The sequence below is a fragment of the Gallinula chloropus genome (genome assembly GCF_964237585.1).
Source record: "Gallinula chloropus genome assembly, chromosome: 15".
NCBI classification, from domain to species: Eukaryota; Metazoa; Chordata; class Aves; order Gruiformes; family Rallidae; genus Gallinula; species Gallinula chloropus.
In genome coordinates, this window is record NC_140100.1 from 7,332,220 (window position 1) to 7,356,231 (window position 24,012).

General features: G+C 42.4%; 1 protein-coding gene and 1 pseudogene across 3 annotated transcripts in view; one reads left to right on the plus strand and one right to left on the minus strand.

Moving 5' to 3' along the window:
• Positions 1 to 618: 618 nt before the first annotated feature.
• The window catches only part of GNA12 (G protein subunit alpha 12), a gene marked incomplete at its 5' end in the record, with an annotated part of 39,944 nt that continues 16,550 nt past the window's right edge, over positions 619 to 24,012 (plus strand). For both annotated transcript variants that reach the window (XM_084271194.1, XM_084271195.1), the window contains 2 exons: positions 619 to 939; positions 13,509 to 13,724. In XM_084271194.1, coding sequence (XP_084127320.1) covers positions 619 to 939; positions 13,509 to 13,724 — 537 coding nt within the window. The remainder of the gene's footprint in view (positions 940 to 13,508; positions 13,725 to 24,012) is intronic.
• LOC311197532 (heterogeneous nuclear ribonucleoprotein K-like) lies at positions 20,930 to 22,278 on the minus strand (annotated as a pseudogene). Its single transcript has 2 exons — positions 22,257 to 22,278; positions 20,930 to 21,624 (listed from the first exon to the last, which is right to left on the minus strand). The product of its transcript is annotated as a heterogeneous nuclear ribonucleoprotein K-like (transcript).

A 24,012-nucleotide genomic window follows, 5' to 3' on the forward strand; every position in this document is an offset into this window, starting at 1 on the left:
GATTTGCCTTGAGCCCAGTCGCCCGCCTATCCCCGCCCCGCATGTCGGCTTATCCAATTGGAAGAAGAAGCCATTGACCGACACTCCTTTCCCCCAATAAGACGCAGCGTTGGCGGGGCGGGAGGGCTTGGCGGGTACCACCCTCCGCAGGCGGTGGCGGCGCTCCCGACTGAAGGGGCTGGGGGCTCCACGTCCCCCCGCCCCGCCGCGCCTCAGCGGGACTGGAGGCGGCCGCCGGCTGAGCCTGGGCCGAGGGGCTTGGGGGTGTCTTCTTGCCGCTCCCCAACCCCTCGGTGCGCCCACCCAGCTCGGAGAGGAGCGGGGCGGCGGTGCCCCCTCTCCGGGCAGGGCCTGCGGACCGCGCCCCGCCGCCGCCGCCGCCACCACCGCCGCCACCCCTCCCCCCCGGCCGGCCGGCCTCCCCGGGCCGCACCCCGCCTCCCCTCCCTCCGCAGCGTCGCCGAGCCGGGAGAAGGGGAATGGGCGGTCCCGGCCCTTAGCCCCCGGCTGCGGCTCCTCCTCTCGGGTCCCAGCGTGTCGGTGGCCTCCGCCCGATGCTGGCGGAGCTGGCTGGGGTCTCCGGGGCGTTGTGAGCTCTCCCGCTGTCCCGCAGCCGCCATGTCCGGCGTGGTGCGCACCCTCAGCCGCTGCCTGCTGCCGGCCGAAGCCACGGGCCGCGCTGGGGAGCAGCCGCGGCGGGAGGGCAAGGAGCGGAGCCGCGATGCCGAGCGGGAGGCGCGGCGGCGGAGCCGGGAGATCGACGCGATGCTGGCCCGGGAGAGGCGGGCTGTCCGCCGCCTGGTCAAGATCCTGCTGCTGGGCGCCGGCGAGAGCGGCAAGTCCACCTTCCTCAAGCAGATGCGGATCATCCACGGCCGCGAGTTCGACCAGAAGGCGCTGCTGGAGTTCCGGGCCACCATCTACGAGAACATCCTCAAGGTGAGGGGCGGGAGGGGGCCTGGGCCGGGGAAGGGGGAGCAGCGGCTCCAGCCGCCTTTCCCCAGAGCTGTCGGGGATGGAGGCGGGTGCCGACACATCCCTCGGCTTTAGGAGTTTGTGCCGTGCCCAGAATCGCTGTCGGGAAAGGACGTGAGCTCGGCCGGGGCGGTGGCTGCTCCCCACCCTCCCCCCGGCTTGCTCTGCCGCCCCTCGGATGCGCCCGCTCTTTGGGGAAGGGGGTTTCAGCGCTGCAGGTGTTTCTGAAGGCGTGTACCTTTTGTGCGACTGCCTGGCGGGCTGCGGGAGGCCAGGCTCTGTGGGCTTCCAGCGAGAAGGCCTCGATGAAAAAAGGCTCAGAGGAAACTTCCCTGCAAAGGGGATTGAGAAAAGCTTTGTGGAAACGCAGAGGAAAGAGGATATAGGTGTGGCCTCTGCTCTGGAAAAAAAAAAAAGCATTATGAGAGCATCCTCTAAGTCAGAATTGGAGAAACTTCAAAATTTGGAAAAATGAGGAGGAGTTTCCATGCCTCTGCGAAGCGCCCTGGGCTTGTGTACCTCGAGATGGGACAAGAAATGGGTCCCTGTGAGGATGTTGGGGCTGCGAGTGGTAGTTGCTTGGTACATCTTTAGAAACAGGAGACCATAGGCTGTTCAACTTTGGGATGATATCAAGCATAGGTCTGAACTGGGAATAACTTTGGTTGCTGCCTTTGCAAATAAGTTTTTGTTCAACCTGTGTACGGGTTTTATAGTGCTGGTGGTGTACTTCTGTAGTGAATGGACAATATATGGGCAAGTGATGGAGCTTTGGGCCTACAGGCAATTAAGGAAAATCAGTTTGGACAAATACTGTTTCCTTCTGGGCAAACAAGCTTTGATGCCCTGTGCAGGTAGAAGTAATTGCATTTCAGAAAACACCTCAAGATGCATAACAAGCTCACTTAAGAATATCTCTGTCTTCATAATCTTTCTTTCAAAGAGCTGCTGCTTTTCCTGCCTAAATTTTTCCATAGGACTGTTGCCTTTCTTATATGGGCATGAATTTGTGAGGCTTTGAGATTTCATAGAAAGTTAAAGGAAAAGGAACTGCAGGTTAAGGTTAACAAGTTACTTCTGAATTTTCGGTTTTGTTCTGAATAGAAGCTTTATATGCTTTTAATGCGTGTGTGCAAATGATTCTTGCTTTTAAGAATGCTACTGACCCATGAAGGGGTTTTGCTTTAGTTAGTGAACAGGAAAATTGTTGACTAACTTTATTTTCCTTTTTTTTAGTCCATTTTCAGGAGGGTGTATTTCAGGAACAGATTAACTGCAAGAAAGTTGAAGCTCAGAAGCTTCTCTTTTACTGAGGTTATGTAAGCAAAAAGAACGTTACCAAATTTTGTCTGTACATCTAGAAATAGGTAGTCTTATTTTAGAGGTCTTAATGCCTATTTTGGTACTGCCAGTGATTTATTTGATGCTGCTACTGATTTTATAATAGTAGCTGAGGCTTTTAAGTGAGCAATTTCTGAAAACAAACAAAAAAACCCAGAGACTTCTTTCTCTTTAAGTTGTCTAAGCAATACTAGTTATATGCTGTAGTATTTTACCTGTGCAGAAGAACTTGTAGCAGTAGAATTTAGTGCACTTTGGGAAGGAAAGTGTCTCCATCTTGTAGTTGGGAAGCCTGAGTTCACACTGGAAACACTTGCTGGATGACTGTAGGCAAATTTTCAGAACTTAAGAGTAGAATCCAGGTCCTCAAGGGTGCAGTCAGGTGTTCTGATTTCCAGACTGGTAGTTAGCAACACTTCTTGGACTGTTGTCAGCTGAACACCTTTTTAAGCCTCCTAATCATCAAACTGAAATTTGGAAGTGTTTGTGAAGTGAGTCAGTATTGTTCAACAGATGGCCTTTTTGGCTTTGCAGCTTGTCATTTGGGAGTGTTAGGTTAGGCTACCCTTCTAGGTACGTGGACTGCATCAGTCTGACCCTTCTCTTATTCCTCTGGGTGACATCTCTCTTGTACATATGAATACAGCTTACTCTTCACCCAGTGGTTTTGAGGAATGGCTTGGCAATGGTTGCTGTGGAAAGAATATGCTGAAGGTAGGAGGGAAAACAAAGGCTACTAAATGAGTTTTCCTGTGGGAAGGAGGTCTGGGAGTGGAGTGTGGGGAGAAGGCAGTAGATGTTCTGCTTACTTTTTCTCATCTGAAAGAAACCTGATAACACCTTGGTATTCTGCCATAATCATGAGGAAGAAATGAAGCACCAAGATAGGTTTACAGGGCTTTCAGAACAGTGATGTTGTCAGCGTATTTATTTTAGGGTAATTATGTAATACTTTCTTGTATTAAACTTTGGAAAACCATAAAATCTCTCAAGGAAACTTATTTTGCTTCTTTGATAATGTAAATTATTAAATGAACCTCATCTCCATTCTTTCTGTGGAGTGTTGAGACAACAGGTTCTTTTCACTTTTTCAGGAAGTTCAGACTGCAGCAATCATCCATGAAGATTAAATGAAGCAGAGATCACCATGTATTTAATGTACAAGAAACAATACAAGGTTGATTTTTATAACACAATACGTGGAAAATGTGAAATTAAAATGATCCTATCGAATAGCATATAAATCTGTTTGACGTCGTGAAGTACAGCTGGTGCAGCCTTAGCCCCTTTTTCCACGCAGTTCTCAGCATGGTTAAACAATGGGTCTGTTAAGCTTCCACAGCACTGAGATCTGAGTTAGAAATGCAGTGTAAATCTCTGGGATTAAATGGTCAATTTTAGTTTTCCAACCATGACTAAACTCCTCTCTGAAGGAGGAGGATTACTATTCTCTCAATAGTGCCTAATATTTCTAAAGTGCTTGTTGCAGGAGTATTTGGGCAGTCTGTGCAGCTTAAGAAAATGAAAGAACTGATTCAGAGAACAGAACCTGAAACCACTTTGAAAATCACAGTGCTGAGTATGAATTGACATCAGTGTCAGCTTCCACTTCGCATGTTCAGCTTCTTGCTCTCTGCTGTCTTCTCAGTGCTGATTTCTTTCCTGACCCTGTTCTCCATGTTCCTTATCCCCTGCTTTGGGAAACCCTAGCTAGAAACAAAATGCTGAAAACAAATAGATCTATGATACTGAATTTGCTTTTCCATTTAGTACAGGTGATGGTTCAGGGCCTTGCTAGCTTTTTCTGGCATTTGTGGGATGGTCTTCAAATACAGTAGTTTTGCTTTGGTTTAAGGTAAATAGTCATCGGTTAACTAGGGTTTTGCTTGTTAATCGAGGCTAAGTTTCAAAGTAACTTTTTGGAACTTTTTGATGATTGAAGTGAAAAGCAGTAGTGTTAATGTTCTGGTATGAGTACACAGGCATGACTTTTGCACACCCACCTGGAAGAGGAAAAGGGATAGAAAAGGGCTAGCTGCTGCAGCATGAATTTTAAGGCGGCTTGGGCATACAGAGAAGCTTAGAAAACTTTAGTGTACATTAAGTTTCAAATCTGAGCAATGTCTGGTGGTGTTGTGTGAGTGTTTTGATGCCTTGCAACTGTAGCTGAAGGAGTAACCTTTTGATACCTTCCAAAACAGATAGGTTGGCCTTGCTACTCCGCTTGCTTTCTTTGATAACAGTTGAAGAGCTTGCATACTTGATGAATCGTGGCCCTGATGTTCCTTTTATAAATAATTTCTTGTTTCAAATATGAGAATATCAAGATGCTTGAAGGAAGTCCAGTTTAGCTGCCTAAGAAAATTAATCTACAAGCACTAGTGTGGTACTTGCACCAGCTTGTTTGGCAGACTTCAATCTGAAAAGAGGAAAAAAAAAAAACAAACAAACCAGCTCTTCAAAGACTGATGTATGGTTTATTGAGATTTGTTGTTAGTCTCCATGTTGAAAATGAGAAGGCCAGCTCAAGGTTTCAGTATGTCCATGAGTGCTTTCGTGTTGTCTGTGGTCTGAGTTCTGATGATTGACTAACAATTGGAAATCCTGGAATCGAGGAGGAAAGGACTACTCAGGAAATGGTGTGTAACTTCATTTGTGGGCTCTGGGTGGGGCAAAAAACATGGAAACTCCCTGAGGATATATCTCTGGGACTTTTGGGTGCAGTTACAATACATGTGGGCATACCCAAGAGTACTTCTCCTTGATGGCTTGATTATGAGCAACAGTGAAGTGGTCAAAATAAGTAGCCTGTGCTGAAGTCCATTTTAAGAACAACTCTGGACTTCTGCAATCAATACTAAACCTAGGCTGCTCCTTTGTTGTTGCAGGTACTCTGTATACCTTGAATGGGCTTGTGTTGTGTTTATGGTCTGCTGTAGGGTAGATGTACCTTGTGTTACTGGAAAACAGAACAAGACAATTCGCTTTCAAGTTGCACGTTTCAGTCAGCTCAAGGTACAGATACAGACTCTGGGAAGTGGGAAATTAATATTCCTTGGTTTAATTGGGGCCTACACTTTAAGTGACTGAATTACCTGGTCATTTGTAACACAAGCATGTTTCTTCTAATAGCCTACAAATGAAGGGGGAATAGATCTTGCCATTATGTGGACTCTAGTTACTCTTTAAATTGACTTGACATTTTCTTAGGTTCACATGCTAATTAATTTAGTAGCGTGTTAGGACATGGTGATAGTGACATTCAATCTGTTACTTCAGACCTGAGGTCTGGTTGTACTTCAGTAGTTGTCACAGGACAGTGTCAGTCTCATTTCTGCTGGGACAGCTTCTTTTGAAAGGAATGAGAAGGTGAATACTCTGTAGGAACTGTACCTATTTAGGAGCTTTCCCACTAAATTTAACACTGGAGATCAGTGATAGGATTGCTATTTAAGTCTGATGTTTTGCTGTGTGCTTTTACTGTAGCTATTTGAACATGAAAAATAATATTCACAAAGTTATGTAGAGAAGACACTCTTACAACTCCTGTTGATTTTTCAGTTCCAGGTTCATTTTATCAGTGAAACTCCTACTGACTTCCAGTTGATGTGGTTCCTGTCTGAAATACAAATTTCATCAGCTCTGGTGGTCTCTGCATTTGGGGTGTCTCTTGGTTGGGCTAGGAGAATGCAGTCTGTCTTCATCATGGTGGATAGTGGGAGTAATGGTCAATAGTAAGCGATAAATATTCATTGTTGTTCCAAAATAGAGCTTACAATGCTCTTGTGATGTAGTCATTAGTATTGCAGAACATGAGTTAGTCCCTAGAGACTGTGGACACATACTTTGATGTTTTCCAGACAGAAGTTAGTCACTTGAGTGACCAAATTTGGGAGCTTACAGTATATGTATACTCAAACAGCCAAATATATTTTTATAATTAACTTGGAAACAGTATTGGCAAAGAAATTAGCAAATTGTGCTACTAAGAGTGTTTACAAGAAAACCTTGGGGCAAAGGCAAACTAGTACATGTTGTTTGAAAGAGTGAGTTCAACAGGGCTTATAACAAGAGAAGAAGCTGGAAGGAGAAGCAGAGGCTGTGGAGTTTCTAAATCTGGTTCCTTTGCTTGCATGGATTTTTTTTCCACCCTCATGGGGTGAGGAGCCCTAGTATCAAAGCCCCTCTCTTTTCATCCTTCCCTTCTAAGCACATCTGCTGGGTACTGTGGCAGTGTACTTACGACAGCCATGTGAGAGGGTCTTGCAAAACCTGATGGAGGTACTTTTGGAACTGCAGATGCTGCTTCTGCTGCACTGAGAGCACAGGGTAATTATGAACTAGACATTATTGTGATGCTCTGAGGAAAAGTAGAAGCCTGGTAACGTAATTCTGAAAGCATTAACTCAAAACTTTTTTTTTTAAGGTTCTGCACCAGTTGTCTGTCACCTCTGAGGTCATCATCTCTCTACTTTGTGCCTAGTTTTAAGTAAAGCTTGTAGTGAGAGCATTTTTCTTCTGCTGCGTTGATCGTCATTTCTCTGGATTCAGCCAAAGACAAGGACTCTTTTCAGAGTTTCCAGACAAGCAGACATTGCTGCTGCTCCCAATTCAGAGATTCAGTGGCTAATCCAAATGTTTCTTAATGTTTGTGTTCCTGTGGACTAAGTAAATGACACTTCCCCTTTGTTCCCATTTTTCATTTGTATCTTGGCCTGAAGGTAGATCATCTTCACTGTTTGCTTTGCTCTCACCTGGCTGGTACTGGAATATTTGAGTGGTGACATTACGTGCATAAATGATGAGCCTTGTCTCATTGGGCTAACTGGTGCTGCTGCCACCCCAACCCCTGTCTCTGTCTTGCCTTATGGTGGTGGAAACCCCTTTTTACAGAAACTAGGAGATTTTTGGTGATGTTTGCTCACTGGATTGGCTTGGGCTCACACAAATAACAAACCTATCAAACAGGAGAGGGTGGAACTTCACCACCAGGAAAGATTCCCCTTTTGATGGTACCTAGTTGTTAGACTGGTTGCTCTGTAATATGAAACCTCATCCTTAATGACATTGGGATTTGGCTGCTGCTTGACTATGGGGTTCCAAGGACACAGGTCAAATACAAACAGTGTTAATGCTTTTACAATAGTATGTTGTAAAGCTCTGATTGTCTTACTGTGACTTTCCTAGTAGTTCACTTTCCAGACAGCAGTTTAGAAAGGTGCACGTGACTATATTTGCAAACACTGACAACTTTATTTTTAAAAAATTATATTTGAAAATGTATTTTTTAGAAGGGTAAGAGACATTTTCTAAAAATACACATAGGTTACATTTTATCATCTTTCTTTACTTGCCAGTAAGTATTGCTGCTGCAAAATCCAGTCCCATCTATGGCTGTGTGATTCAGTCCTTTCTCTCTTGTATTGGCACCAGTGATTACAGAGCTGTTGCAGTTTTTTGGTACAGTTAGACTTGCCAGTCCAGCTGGACATGCGTTCCTGTAGTTTGTACTGTTCTGCTGGCACAAAAGGTGCATTAGAAATATCTTGCTGAGGTGGGAGCGCTCCTTTTGGCACTAGCTCAGTTTTATATTGGTCTCTGACTTGTGATCCCAAGACTTTGACAGTTCCTTGTCAACAATAAAGAAGAAAACTATATACAGTAGGAAACATGTTTGAATTTTCCTGTTGCCTGCAATGTTCTTGTTGCTTGACAGCCATAGGAGAAGACAGTATTGCCTGTTAGCTGTGACTTGGAGTCCCCTGATAAGGTATTCAGCAATGATCAGCACTTCTCTCTCAACAGTTTGTGATACAGATGCTGGAGATGTAGGGTTTCTGTATGAGGTTGAGCAGTGTACTATTAATGGTAAAAGCTTAAGTAGCTGCTGCAGCTTTTCATGTGTAACAGTGACTCTGTGGTGATATACCCCATAGTAGTCCCTTGAAATTATTTTCTGAAAATGCCCTGTAGGAGACTCTTCTATTTGTATATAAACTCTAAGAACTCTTGCAAATTCTCTCTAGATGCTTAACTAGAATAATTAAGTCTTGGTTTGTGCAGAGAAGAACCTGCCTCGCTTATGAGTGAGTGTGTGTGTTCCCCCCCAGCTTTTCTGTTGTGTGTTTGATGCTTAACTGTGTGTGTTCACTCGGCCTCTGAGTTGGTCCATCTTGTGAAAGGGGTGAGATTTTAAGGATAACAAAGACTGCAGTACTTCCAGTTTGAAATTATTCACATTCTTTAATGTTGTGGTTTATGTAGTAGTGTAACCATTGATGTAAAATGTTCTTAAATCAAGTTGTTCTTTAAATGCTGTAGTGCTTCATGTATTGGCAAGCATCACTGGCTTCAAGTGACATTAGCTGGAGATAACTTTTCTAATAGTTCCTACAAAATAATTTAATTCATTATTAAAAAAATAAGATAACCCAGGCTGATTGGATTTCTTTTTTCAAAGCTAGAATGCTTTCAAAGGTGAAGGAGGAAAAAAATATATATATTTGGGGCAGTCCTAGTAATGAGCAGTTGTGCAAATGCTCATAAAGCCTTCATACTGCTGGTGAGTAGCAAACATTCTTAGTGCCGAACAGCTGTGCTCTGTCAGGCCAAGGATCTAGCGCTTTGTCTCTGACATGGAGGAAAAAAAAACAACCCACAACCAAAAATGGGTACAAGAAGAAGGCAATGTGATATTTTAGTGTACTCTTCCAGTTATTGGCAGCCTTTGGTTTCGGAAACTTCTTGAGCCAGGAGTTGCATCTGGAATGTAATCGAATAGTCCTCTTTGGACCTTTCTTCCATCAGTTTGTCTTGATTGCTTTATGAACCCATTTCTCCTTTTGGCCAACATCCTATGTAAATGAGCTTGTCTCACTGAGGGGGGTGGGGTGTGTGTAGAAGAGGAAAACCCCTTTAGTTTAACCTTCTCTTTGGTGACTTGCTGTACCACTCCTACTTGTATAGCAGGGGCAGGGTAAGAGCAGTCTCTTTCTACTCCTTTTCTCCAAGTGGCTCACAATTTCTGTAGACTTCTGATATATCACACCTTAGTTATTTCTCTTGAAATTGTGAATTTCTATGTTTCTGTAGTGGTTTTTCTGTGTCAGATACATTCCATGGGTTAGATTGCCTGTCACGCTCTTGTTAAACCTTTCCTGGTTCTACCGTATCCCCATTTAAATTTTGTGCATCTCAAGGGTTTATGCAGTGACTTGAATATGTTTAAAATTATTAGGGAAGGAATGGAACAGAGAACTTCCTACTTTTACTCCCTAACAGTATGCTGCTGTTCTCCTACTTTCTAATGCCTGACACTGTCCTCACCTGTGAATTTTAATTCTTTCTACCTGTGCTTATTCTGGGTCCTGCTTTGATTGCAGCAGAAAAGCTTTAGGTAAGTTGAACTGTTCAGAAGCTTATTTAACATCAAAAGTTGTTTCCACATTTTCTTCCATATTCCAAATTTGAAAACAGAATAGTAATTAACAGTATTCAGTCTTCTGAATAAGAGTGAAGTGATATTTTTCTATTGTAGCACAAGATCAGAAAAAAATCATAGCCAAGTTGGGCAGGCTTACTGTGACAGTAACACTACAATGAAAATAATCTGGTGTCACCTCTGTTGTTAGAGCTCAAGAGGGAGTGCTGTACATGCAATAAGACTTGCTTGCTGTTCAGTTTTTTCTTAATTGTACCAATGGTGTCTCAGTCCAAACTCAGTTTTGATAAATATATTTGATTATTAAATAGGTTATACTGTTCACTCTCTAATAAATGGAAATTGGGAGATTTTAATTAAATTTTATCTTCTAAATGTAATTATTACCTCTGGGCATCAACAGTACATTAAAACTTGTAAGCAGTCTTAACTACAGATAAAAGTGGCACTCTGGCTGTGTCCCATGATGGTTGTCTTCGGAGGAAAGAGCTATGGAAAGTGTTTTGAATGTGTTTCCAGAAAAAGGAAACTTTTCCTATGATAACTTGATAATCCTTGACACCTTATCCAGCAAATGCTCGTTGTGGCTGTGAAAAATAGTGTTACGAGTAACTCCAAAATGCGAGGACAGTAATACATGGGATCTAAATTTGGTGATTTCTCTGCTTCTCCTCATCTCTCTGGCATCTGCTTGTAACATTTATAGAACTGTTTTGCCGAGATGGAGAAATGTTAAGTTTAGATCCACTTTACTGGGGATCTTGCTGAGTCACAAATACTTTTAACTGTGAAGAAACATTGGCTACTTCACTCTTAAGCAAAGCTTTTACTCCTGCTGCATTTTAGGTGTCGAGTCCTACAAGTTCTGATTTTGAGAGGTGCAGTTCTTGTGAGCATGTGTAAGACCGCATTCCTGCTAACCCATTTCCTGCTTTTTGTTCTTTATTCAGTGTTTAAATTGACCTTCTGTGTGTGTCTCTGTTTTGTCAGTGCTAATGCTGATGTGTCTCTCTCTACATTTGAATCTGCCACTTTGTTCCACATCAGGCGCTCTATGTGATTTGGTTGCAAGCATGTCTGGAAGAAGGTGCTGATGCTGTGCACTCCCTGTGAGCGACCTTAGGGCAGCTAATACACTCACATAGGGTCTGGGAGGTCTAAGTTTAGTTCCCTCTCTTGCCCAAAGGAGAGTCAAACCTGCATTTCCAAGGAGCAGCAGCTAGCAGATAAGTGACTATTCTGGGACTGGAGCAGTCGCTGTGCCCTTGATTGAAACTCTGGTCTGTGGTTTTCTCCAAACAACTGATGGAACTTTCCTTAACAACAGTCTCTGGAGATGCTGTGTCTCCAGTGGGAGCAGGAAAAAGCAGAGTGACAGTGTGGGGAAATGCCTTGAGCCTGAGTCCCAGTGCTGCTTTATCCAAACTGGAATGGTGCAGTGGTGTGGTCCCTTGCTCCTTTGAGGCACTGAAGGGACTGCAGTAGCTGTCTGATGGGTAAGGGTTAAATCAGTCTGAGAGCTGTAAGATGGAAAAGCCGGAGCTGAGTGCTGGGGGAGAGCTGGAGCCAAAGCAGGTGAAAGGTCAAAGCTGGCCTCTGTGGGCTGGGAGCTCTGCGCAGGGCCTGCGGCGGGGAGATGGTGATCGCCAGCCAACACACAGTGCTGATCAACTGTTTCTGCGTGTAAACCCTTCTCACTGATCAGAAACAAAGCTGGTCTTAAATGCATAGGAATATCTGTGCCCCACCGGGCTTTGTTACCGCAGTGCTTTGGAAAAATCTGGAAGCTCTTGACTGAAGGTAGCTGGGAGCTGACAGTGACTTTGACTTGTACCTGGGGTGGCATTCTGTGCAAGTGATGGTTTGCCAAGGTGTCTGAGGTAGAGAAGTAGTGCAAGCACCTGCAAGTCAGAGAGCCTTTGAAGTGTTGGGGGCGGTTTTCCCCCCTCATGCTTACATTTGTTAGCAACATTCAAATAAAGCAGATCTGGTAATAAGGGGATAAACTCTGTAACTAGAAATGAGAGTTGGCTTTTGGTCTCTGTGACGGTTACTAAATAGTTGTGTCTGGAATTTAAAGCAGCAGTTTGTAAATATCTTCAGCTCTAGGCTTTTTGTGGTATTGTGGAGATATTCTCTACTTTATAAGAAGAAAGTAACAATCACTGGAGAATCATAAATATTTACGTTTTGGGGAAACTGCACTTCAGGAACACTGCTGCACAGTGACAACTGCAGTGATTCGCTTGGTGACACTCACGCTAAGTTGCTTCTCACGTCCCTCTCCAGTCTTAATTTCCATTGGGAAAATTACTTTTCTTCTGTAGTGCTTTAACAGGCCTGGAGAGGTGAAAGGTTCAAGTGGTAAGAAAATATGTGCAGTCTTGATAGCTTAGTGTGCAAAAAAAATCAGTCCAATAATGTGGAGGTTCATGTGAATAAATGTGGAAGCAGAACTTCAACTTCCTTTTTTATTTTCATAAACTGTAAAACCAAAAGATCAACACACTGAGAATAGTTTAATATGACCAATGATTTTACTTGTGAATTAGGTGGTACTTGAGATGCTAAGCCACCAGAGCTATCTGCTACTAAAATGGTGCTTAATATTGAGAAATAATTGTGTGCCATCTGAAGCTGTTTAGTATAGGTACAGTTAAATTCAAGACTGAAGTTTTTAAGTTACTTAACCTCATGTGTTTGGCTTGTTGCCATGAATAAGAAATTAAGTTTCCATAAAAACTGCAAAATGTGAAATTAAGCGGTCTCAGTAATCCTGAGTTAAATTTGAGAACTAGATCACTCTCCTTCCTGGTTTGTTTTTTCTTTTTCCAGAATTGGTGTGCCCACACTTACTGTCACAACTCCTTAGCAAAAATGTGGCTAATTCAGACAGTAAGCTGGTGCAGATAAAAAGCTGCACCAGCTTCACTGACTTCAGTAGCTTGAGTCACATGCAGTGTTTTCAGTTCTCTTGCTGCTGTGCTTTTCTGCTGGAGGTAACCATTTGGATACAGGTGTCTCGAAGATGCTCATTTACAGCAAGTTTCCAAGAAATCTGCAGAGTTGGATAGCTGTGCTGTACAGCATCCAAGCAGATCACATCAGTTTTGTGCTTCATTGGCAACATGCTTTTTCTATCTTGCCAGTTGCGTTTTGTTATCTTCTGTTAACTAAATATTTTAACTAGTTAGTGGTTCCATACAGCACTGGACATTACTAAGTTTCCTCAGTTTGGGATGTTCAATATACTTTCTGTTCTTTCAACAGTGTTTTTTTAATGCTTTTCTGATCTAATGCTGGAGACAGCTATTATGGCCTGTTTGGTATCTAAAACCCAAAGGCAAAGAGGGAAGAGTATGGTTTCAGGCATTGGGTTACTTCTGAAACTACAGCTGTGAGGATCATCCATTAGTTCCTAGACACTTCTCTTACATGTTTGATGTTTATTTTTAGTGTCTGGTAGTATTGCTCGTTGCAACTAGCTGTTGTTTGCTGTTAGTATTTTTTTCCACCTGGAGAAATATATTGCGAATAGGAAAGAGCAGCTATCGTTTCTGTGGGAGATGTTGCAATAAACAATGTTTATGATTCTGTTCTGAGCTCAGTCTTACGAGAAGAGCATTAAAAAAACCCCTAAACTAAAGCAACAGCAACAAAGAAAACTCAAATCTTCAAGTACCTCTGCGTCCTTGCTTTTTTACACTTCAATCTGTTTATCACTGACTTTCTTATCTGAATCGTTCTTTAGGGCTGCAGAGTTCTGGTTGATGCACGGGACAAACTGGGGATCCCTTGGCAGTACACAGAGAATGAGAAGCATGGAATGTTTTTGATGGCTTTTGAAAACAAAGCTGGAATGCCCATAGAGCCTGCCACCTTCCAGCTGTATGTACCTGCACTGGGTGCACTGTGGAGGGATTCAGGAATCAAGGAAGCCTTCAGTCGCCGGAGCGAGTATCAGCTGGTGAGTATGTTCACCTTCCCTGCTGTAATCTCTCTTGAGTTGAAAGATTGCTTGCTCCATGCAAGACTTACCCATCATATGAGCCGTCTGTAGTAACATTCTAAATCTGAGCAGTTCAGTAGCAGAAACAAGTGGTAATTGGAGCTGAACTTGAAAAACTACATGGCTGTAAGAGGGAGTGGAAAAGTGCACATGACTGGATAAACTGGAAGAGCAAGAGAAACCAAAAAAGGCAGGAATTGGTTGAACTAAAAATATTTTAGCAGCTCAGTAGGTCTGTTCATAGTAGGTCACTGATGAAGGCACACTTAATTTGTAACTTTCCAGTCCTGCCAGCTTGCACTATATTGATACTGGCAAACTGTTCCTGCATGCAGATCTTTTGAAGTGAATGCAACACCCATTCCGGCTGCTGCTATTTGGCTGTTTCTTTTCATCCTGACGTCTGAAAGTGAAACTTGGATAAGCAACTGAAAGATGACAGTGAGCTTTAAAATGTGCTATCTTCCTTGCTTTCTTGTTATTAGGTTTTCATGCTTGTGTGCCAAAATAGCTGCACTTCTGGTATGGAATATGTTCCTGACAGCTGTTTGTAATCCACTCCTTTTTCTTCCTATGCAAAAGATTGAGAAGCTTTTTTTTTCTCTTCTCTGTTCAGTGAAACAAGGTACCTGTGCAACTTACTGCCACAGTTACTAGTTCTTGGAAGATGATATAGGATGATATCCTAATTGTTTTAACAAATGTATCTTTGATTTCAATGTATTAATTATGCTTTAAGCTGCAGATAGAGTTCTGTCCTCAAACTTCATTCAGCTTTTCTTTTTTTAAAAACCAAAAAAAAAAACCCCAGAGCTGAAAATCTTCATGCCTGGATGTTATCTGTGTTTAATTAGAGGAGTTTAATAGGAGTTAAAAACATGGCCATTTAGAGTCTCCTTTAGACTGCTACAAAGGAAGTTGATGTAGCTACAGCTAAAGTAGAGAAATTCAGTTGGGAAATTCTCATAGTTTGTTTCCTCATGCTGCTCCTCTGTGTGGATTCTCTAATGTCTAATATTGTAGTTAAACTCATGGTGCAGCCCTCGGGTCTGTCTCCACTGCCTACTTGTCCTGCGTTTTTGAAATCTGCCTCTGAAGTATCTTGAGACGGGTAAATGGCTAAAGAATAAATAAAATTACTAGGTAAAATAGCACAGGATGACTGCATAAACCTCACTTCCTTAGGCTAAAAATGTCACTGTTTCCATGTTACAGTGTAGGGAAAAGGGGTGAGGATGTGTGGGAGGAGAGGAGATAGATTAATTGTTCCATAATTCCTGGTGTCTGTAGACACAGAGTAAGACTCTGGTGTTCTAAGCACTGTTCAAACATGGAATAAAAAGATGGTTCATGCCACAGGGAACTTGAATTTAACATGAGACAACTACTAAGAATCCAATATAATAAGCAATAATTACATGAGCATCTTATGTTGGGTTTTTTTTCTGGGAAGTGCTGTGGTCAAGCATGGGGTTTGCTCTTAGGGGGAGACTTGGATTTGGATCGTAGAAGAAGTTCATTCCTTTGCTTGTTAGCAATAAAATTGCATCAAACTGGAAAAAAGTCCAGTTTGTTGAATGCATAGCATTCCAAGACTAGTAGGCCTACCTCTGCATTCTCTGACTTTGAGAGCAGGATTAAACAGGAAATGCCAAAACATAAAAAAGCCCCACAAAACCCACGTACAGCAGTGATCACTTCATATGCTGTCATCTTCAACGTCACTGTATGGTTCTATCCTGTGACTTTCTGGCTGGCATCCTGGATGCTGCTACTTTACTGCACAGGCTGCATCGCAGGGGACTGTAAAGGCCCTCAATAAGCACTTACTGAATGAAACCACCTAAAATATAATACAAATGCTACTTCTGGGTTTATCACTAAATAAATATTAAGCTTCCATGCCTTGATTCTAGGTTCAGCAGAATTCTGATTCCCTGAGTACATGGGACTTAGCAGCAGTAGAAGTTCTTAAAAAAAAAAAAAAAACACAAAGCACCCAAACAAGCAAAACAAAACCCCCACAAACAAACAAAAAAAAAACCCCACCTGCATAACTTTTTAAAGAAAGCAGATGCTGTATATAAATCCATACCTTCATTTAGTTTAAACCCTTGTTGGATAGAGACTCACATAAAGAAATAGAAGCCAGGTACATTGAACTCCTGAGAAAATTGGTCTTTTCTGAACTGATTTGAACTAGGAGTAAAGAAAGCCTCTGCATCAGCACTCCCTTTCTGGTTTAGTACAAGTGGATTATTAAATGGATTATGCTTGGTTTGAAATTAATTTATCATCTTGATAATAGTTTTTAAATCATCACCAAAATTTGTAACTTTACTGTGATCTTTTTGAGTGTTTCCGGACAATGTTTGAAACTATGACTTTTCTCAGAACTTGCATCTTCTTCACTCTGGTCTTGCAGTTAACTGAACATCAGGTTTTTTCAGCAGTGTTACTTTGGCTTCTAAGCCAAAGGACTATATTGGTCTGCTTTTGAACTCAACATTTCTCCAGGAAGTTGTGTGACTTTGCTTAAGAATAAAAAGTAAAGCATGTTGGTTAACTAGAGCTGAAAATTGCAACGTAGGGGTGTCTTCCTCTAGTCTGTAATGCTGAATGATGCAGCAGCAGCAAACTTGCTGAAAGAAAATAGCTCTGACCATAACCTCCTACAATCGGAAAGCTGCTTCTCTGGGACCACAGAAGCTGCCTCTGGGCATTTGAGTGTTTTCTGCTTCATATTCAGTGCCTAGAAGTGCTGGCTGTAAATCCCTGTCTGGGTCTTTAAGCCTCTCAGAACTGAGTGGGTGGATTCTACAATAGCAGGGTGCTTGTTTGCTATTTTTCTTCACTCTCTTTCTTAAAGCAGACTAACCGATTTCACTTTCTTTTCACAAACATCAGCCTCTACCTCTTCCCCGCCTCAGCCTGTCCCCACCGACCGAAGTTCCTCTGTTCCTTGTATGCAAGCCAAGTAGTTTGGGGACAAAAGCTTCATTGTATGTTTGGTTACATTGTCACATCTCTGTCCTGGTTTTTTAACTACTAGAATAGGAATTCCTTTGTAATCAGTATGTGATTCTTCCCCCTTTTTCCCTTGCCCTCATTATCCTACCCCATTTTCTGCCTGTATGTTAGGAAGGAATATGTTTGTGTGTCTCAAAACGCTCTGTAACACTTGTTCTTTTGAGGTTGCCAGTGGTAGTTGGGGGAAGTGGGTGTTAATTCTTCATCGCCAGAAGGTGGAGTCAAATTTTATTTTTGAATGGTTTCCTTGGAGAAGGGGCCTTGGGACTTCAGTTGTGTTTTGGCTGAAAGGGTGGAAGCTTCTTCAGTTTGAGCCTAATCACAAGCATTTGGGTATATTTAGGAGCTCAGGTGCATGCATCTGCAAGTTTGATTTTACACCTGTAAATGGTGCTTTGGTTTATGCCATAAACCCTGGAGACTGGGGTCAAGGTAGGCATGGCTTGGGCCAGGTGTCTTCTGGCTTTTGAGGTGTGTATGGCTTTTGTTGGGGGGGGGGGGGGGATGATGTTATTCTTCCAGGTCCCTAGTGAAGAATGAGAAACAATTCACTTGAGGTTTAATGTGTCCAGAACAAAATCTGAAGCAAGGTTAGCTACTTTTTTGACTTCTTACAAGTTGGCAGGCTTAGTGTCCTTGTGGGTAAAGATGGGATAAACAGGGCTTGTCAGGCAAGAAGGATACTTTTGTTATGTTCGGAACAGATACATACATACTGTGCACTAGCACTGTTACAGAGCTTAAGCTACCAATGAGCAGATCTGCAAAGGTCATCATCTGGCTTCAGCAATTCTTAAAGCAGAGTTGATGTTCATTTATCAGGGTTCTTTTAAATATGAATAATGGCTTTTTTGTTTTCTAAATCTCTATCTTCTCCTAGTCAAAGTAGTATCTATCTTTGAATGGTTCTTACTGCTTCCCTTCAAAATACCAAGTCTCTCAAGCCTGTAACTGTGTCTTTCAAGAGGTTCTGAACTTTACCTGTGATACAGGTCATATTCTGATCTCTTCAGGATTTACTCTGAAGACTAAAGCTTATTTGCAGTTAAGGCAACTGTGATACAGGTACCTGCCCATCTTCATACAGAGGCTGCAAAAGGCAATACTTAATAACCATAATGTATTCAGGATCCATCACTAGAGTATTGATTTACATTTAATTGTTGTTACTGAATTATTGTTGCTATTATAATAATAATATCGGTGTTCACTGCACCACTGGAAGAATTTCTGATGTTTTAATAGCTCCTTTTAAAAAAAAAAAATCAGTTTAATGGAAAGCAGTAGTTCCTGAGAGGGAAGTAAGGGGCTTGCAAATATAGACAAAACCTTACTACTGTGTTCATAGCTATTTTTAGATCTCTACACAGGGAATTGCATGGAACACTTCCAATAATACTTCAAATACTAAAAGCTTCTGAAGCTTTGGGTGTGGGAAGATTCTGGAAAATCTTTCTTAAACCCTTTTTTTAATATCAATTCACAATTCTTTGGGTGTTTATAGGTGTGGGGTTTTTGAGGATATTTATAATAGGATACAAGTTGCTCCCCTATAAACTATGTGGGTTTCTTCTTCTAAGCAGACACTTGAAATAAATTGAGGTTGTTAAATTATGCCTGACAGAACAGACGCAGTGTGCTGGGAATGTATAGTGAACAGCTTGCATCTTGCACTAGTATGGCTTTATTGCTGCGTTTTCCTTATGCAAGGAGCATAAAGCCCTATAGGCAGGCAGCTGTGTGTTTTGGGCAATACCGAGGGGAGGCACTAGTCATTCCCACTAATTCCTGATTCAGAGTGGACAAACTGTTGCTTAAATGTCTTTGTTTTGGTACAACAATAGTAGATATTGCAGTAATAGAAGATGATTGGGAGTTAGGCTATATACCGACTGCTGTGGCATATGGAGGTTATGTGGCAGCATTTGGCTGTCTCTGCAAACCAAGGGATTTGAGAGGTTCAGCAGTAGAGTACTGACTTGACATGAACAGCAAGTGATTTTTTGAAGAGACGTGTTAAATGAAATCTGCAGCAGTGGACTTAGGTTGTCAGAGTTCTTCAGTGCACTTTAATAGAAGGTTTTGAACTGAGCATTTGCCTAGGATGCAAAGGCAGTTAGCCTTAAAAGCATGTTTCTAAAAAATTTACTCTTCTTTTGGCATGTATGTCACAGCACTTAAATCCAGGAGTATTTGTGTCTGGTATGGACACAATGCACTTGCTAATGCCCTTCCTCTTGAGGAAATACTGAGTGTCAAATCAACTATTTATACATTTGACCATATCACAAAAATAAGCTGCTCTTTCTGCAGACTATTCTGTTTCAATATGAGCTTACACAAGAGACTATGGAAGTTGCTTGTTTTCTAAAGATGATTTTATTGTTTTTTCAGGGTTGTGAAACTCACAGGGGCTCACTGCATTGGGGCTTGACCAATGCTCGTGAGATGTACAAAGGAAGTAGCCACACTGTTCAAAGTACCAGCATGGGAAATCGTTTTACCATTTAATGCCTGTAATTGGGACTAGGCGGCAACTCTCTGCCAAATTACTTCTGAGCCTTGCTTGGATATTTCTACTTTGCATAACTCCTGTGAAACTGAATTACTGCTGGGGAAGTTATGTGTATTTCTTCTTTTCTAGATCTGGATGGAAAGTACCATTGACCCAGAAAACTTTTGTAAAAACAATGGATGGCAGTAATGCTACAAACCAGTCTGCCTTGCTGAGTCTTGCTATTTTGCAATGCCCCAGTTTTAGTACAGAAAATCTGTATCTTTAAATTTACATTTCTTAATATTTTAAAGCTAATTGTGAAGCTGCAGATGGTAAACGGGCCTGTTTGAGTTTAGCTGTTACACTTAAGGGATGATAGTGCTATACAATCTAAGCCTTCTCTTAATTTTGCCACATCTTCATTGTTATAAAAATCACAGTAGTAATGTGTCAGGGAAGACAGCAGGGCCGCCAGCGGCCTAGCTCTCTTCACCTAAGATTTAGGTCCTGACAATATCCTTGCTAGATAACTTATTCCCCATAGCTGTAACAGCCACTCACCTTCTCAGCCATACTGCTGCAAAGTATTGTTTTCTCTTCTCTCTGTTGTCCTTGAGCTCTGTCTGGTTGCTGCAGTGAGTTTTCCCAGCTGCTTTTTTTCAGAGCTTCACTGACTTCAGTCACACTTTCAGGAGCTCGTCAGTCGTAGGTTCAGGTCACGTCGACCTCGATCTCGGGATCACATCAGGGTCACCATTTGTGGCATCCAGCAATGAGCAGCACGCAATTTGATATGAATTTTAGGTGAAGCCATTTATTGGGTGAAATCACACAAATTATATACACTTGTTACTGCAAACATGACAAGCTAAAAAACTGCTAATTGGTTACACACATTGTTCACACCACACTGATTGGTTAGTAATTATAATGAGTTCTGATAAACCTATCTTATAGCTAAATACCATTAGTTTACCTTTGATGCCTTAATGCATCCACACACCTGCTGTTTTTCCTGTTCTGATGCCACCTTTCGTGCCTAGGCTCTGACGAGCAGTCTCATTGGAGTCTCTGGGTTGTCAGGAGACAGTGATTTATGGTTGAGTTTGGCAGGAGGCGTGGGTGGGAGTGGTAGGTGTAGAAACAAAGTGAGTCCCTGATCTGATGGCAGGCAAGGCAGATTCTGGACTGTCTTTGTAGGACTTTTGTCAGTGTCCATAGGCTCCGGAGGTGCCATGGGGACAACACTGACTGGTGCTTTAGTCTGTGTTTCTTTGTATTCGTAGTCTTTGAGTGGGGGGGCGGGTGGTCCTGGGACTAGGGGCTCAAACACTTTAACAGCAGGGCATGCCATTGCTGCAAGAGCTTTAGCAGCTCCCGAGGCAGCTGTCTGCTCTGCTTTTATGCTTTCCAGAGTGGACATCATAAGTTTCCAAGCAACAGCAAGTCTCTTACTTCTTTGTCTCCCCTACAGACTGCATCCCATAATTTATACCCCACCCTGAACACTAAGTGTGGTTCAACTAAAACTCCATGGTCACAACACCACTGCAGCAGGTGCTTCAGCATCGGCTCATTGTATTTTGTGCCTCTCCTTGAAAGGATTTTTGCTAAAATCCTGACTATAGCCCTTTCCTCACATCGGAAAGCCTACTGGACGTTCCCTTCTATCATCAAACATCACTGTGAAGCCCCCATAGTTTTATGTTTCACCACAGAAATTGGGATCGTAAGGCTGGGCCCATCCTTTAATTGGAGACTCAGATATAAGATTCAAGATGGTCTTGATACATTCAATGACTGTCAGGTTTTCCACCAATAAGAACCACTCTGTCATTTGAATGAAGACAACAGTCTTGGAAGAGCTTCGTGGTGGTCTGAGTGTTCTCTCTGAGTTCTTTAATTTTAGCACCCTTGACGCCAATAATTCCTCCTGCCAAACTCTGGTGATGAGGAGGCTTAATTCGCAGTGAAAGTTGCTGCCTTTGTAGTGTCGATACTCTTCCAAAGTAGGGATAATCTTCTTCAAGATTTCTCCAATTGTCTCTATGTCGGCACTTATACTCAGGATGTGCTCGGGGCCACTGCTCTCTGGGACTGAAACACTGGCATTGTAGTCTGTATGAAGTGCCTTAATATTTTTGCCATCTTTTCCAATCACTGCTCCAGCGTTTTTGCTCTGAAGCAGGATGTTTAATTCAACCATCTCGTCTGTGTTCCAAGATCTTTTGAAGACCTGCTGCTCTTCCATATCTTCTGCAGGGCATTTGCCATTTGTCTCGGTGTTGGTGAAGGTCTCTTCCTGTTGCTCAGTCTCAATTGCCGCCTTTTCTTAGGTGGGTAGGCAAAACTGCTATTCTATATCCTTGCAGAGAAGAACTCAAGTGATCTGGGTGGAATCAAAATCCAGCAGCATATTGCTTCACAAGCCTGCCTGGTGGGAATGGTGGTGGAAGTAGTGGGGAAGGCAGCAAAGGAGAGCGAGACCAACCTCAGCTGTGCGAAGAGAAAATTCAGAAGAAGCCAGTGTGGAAATATCTGGGGTGGCAGATTGCTAAAAGTACTGTAACACCCCAAAAGATTGAGATCCCAGCGGAGGTCAGCATGTTAAATGATGTTCAAAAGCTGCTTGGAGATACTAACTGCGTTAGATCATTGTGTGGCATTACAAATAGGGAATTGGAACCTTTAGTGGCATTGCTAAAGGGAGGAGCTGGTGCAGGAGCACTGAGAATCCTGTCAGAAGAAGCTAAAAAGGCCCTGAAAGTTATTAGTACCCATCTATGGGATCCTGACTGGGACATAGGAGTCACAGTCATTAATCAAACAGAGCATGTGTTTGCTATTGTGATGCAGTGGATGAATGACAGAGATCCCTTAAGGTTGTTAGAATGGGTATTTTTGCTAATGCAGCCGAAACCAGAACCCGCATTTCAGAGTATTTAGCTCAGGCACTTACCTACGGGTGTGGATTCTGCGAGACATGCCACCTTACAGAACTGTGCAGCAACTGATTTCCTATTACTGGCTCACGGACATGGGTGTCAAAATTTTGATGGCATGTGCTGCACCACTCAGTTGATTCAAGCAAGCATTCAGAAATTAATAGATCAAACACAAAAGATACAACAAGAAAATGGATTCTTTGGGTTGGACAATTGATTTCATGAGTGGGGATCTTAAGGATGGATGTTGTCAATGGCCAAAACCAGATTGCTGATTTTAGCAGTTGTAGTGGATAGCCAATGTCACTGCAGCCTTTAAAAAGGCCAAGAAGTTGCAATGGCTGCAAGTTGGAGCACAGGAAGTTCCACACCAACATGTGGAAGAACTTTTACACAGTGAGGGTGACAGAGCCCTGGGACAGGCTGCCCAGGGAGGTTGTGGAGTCTCCATCTCTGGAGATATTCCAGACCTGTCTGGACGCCTATCTGAGTGATATGTCCTAGGGAGCTGCTTTGGCAGGGGGTTGGACCCAATGATCTCTCGAGGTCCCTTCCAACCCCTACAATTCTATGATTCTGTGATTGTCTTAACCTCATTGCCATGTTTGAGCTTTCTGCAAAGGGCCCTGCAGAAATCTCTACAGGCAGTTTTTATAAGACAAATACAAAAAGGGGGAGTTGTCAGGGAAGACAGCAGGCCTGCTGGCGGTCTAGCTCCTTTCACCAAAGATTTAGGTCCTGACAATATCCTCGTGTTCCCATAAGACAAAAGAAGTTACTCATGCTGAGAGGAACTTAATAATCACATTCTCAAAACACAGTGGCCTTTATAGGGGTACAGGCTACCCTAAACCAAGAAGTAGTTCTGGGAAGGTACTTGGGAGTAATGGAACATGTTAAGAACCAATCATAGTAAGATGGTCAAAACAGCAGGTGTGTGGATGCTTTTAGGCATCAAAGGTAAATTTATAAAAATAACAGTATTTAGCTACAAGATATGTTTATCAGAACTCATTATAATTACTAACCAGTGTGGTGTGAACAGTGTGTGTAACCAATTAGCAGTTCTTTAGCTTGCCATGTTCGCAGTAACAAATGTATATAATCTGTGTGATTTCACCCAATAAATGGCTTCACCTAAAATTCATATTGAATTGCGTGTTGCTTATTGCTGGTTGCTGCAATAATGTGTTGTAACCTGATTTTGTTATGGTAGAATTCTAAAATTGTGGCTTAATCTGACATAGGGTGTTATACTAATTTAGATCGCTGACCTGCAGACTTTATCTATGCAGCTTGAATAATATCCTGCTCAGGACTCAAATAGAAGTGTGAATTACAGAGATGTTTCTCTTAAGTTCAATACCCAAGCAAGGTTTTGTCAGTATTGTGGCAATTAAGTGCCAGAGGTCCAGATGTAAATTCTTATTTCTAGCTCTGTCTTGCAATCCTCAGGCCTCAAAAGTTTACTGTCAGGTGTTAGAGTTTGGCTCATTTTTGTACAGTAAAAGAAGATAATTGCTTTTTTAAGTGTAATATGACAGTATTGTGGCATGTTTCTAGTAGGGAGGATTAACATTTGGAGTCTCTGGCTTCTGATCCTGTTTCTAAGACCAAATAGGAAAACTTTTTTCAGATCAAAGTGTCACGTAAGAACTCCAAAACAAGTGGCATTTTGTTAAAGGAGGTGAGAGTGAGTTATAGTTTGGCTCTTACTAAAAATTGAGAGTTAACATGATGCAAAAAGCAGCTGGAAACCTTTGCACAAAATCTG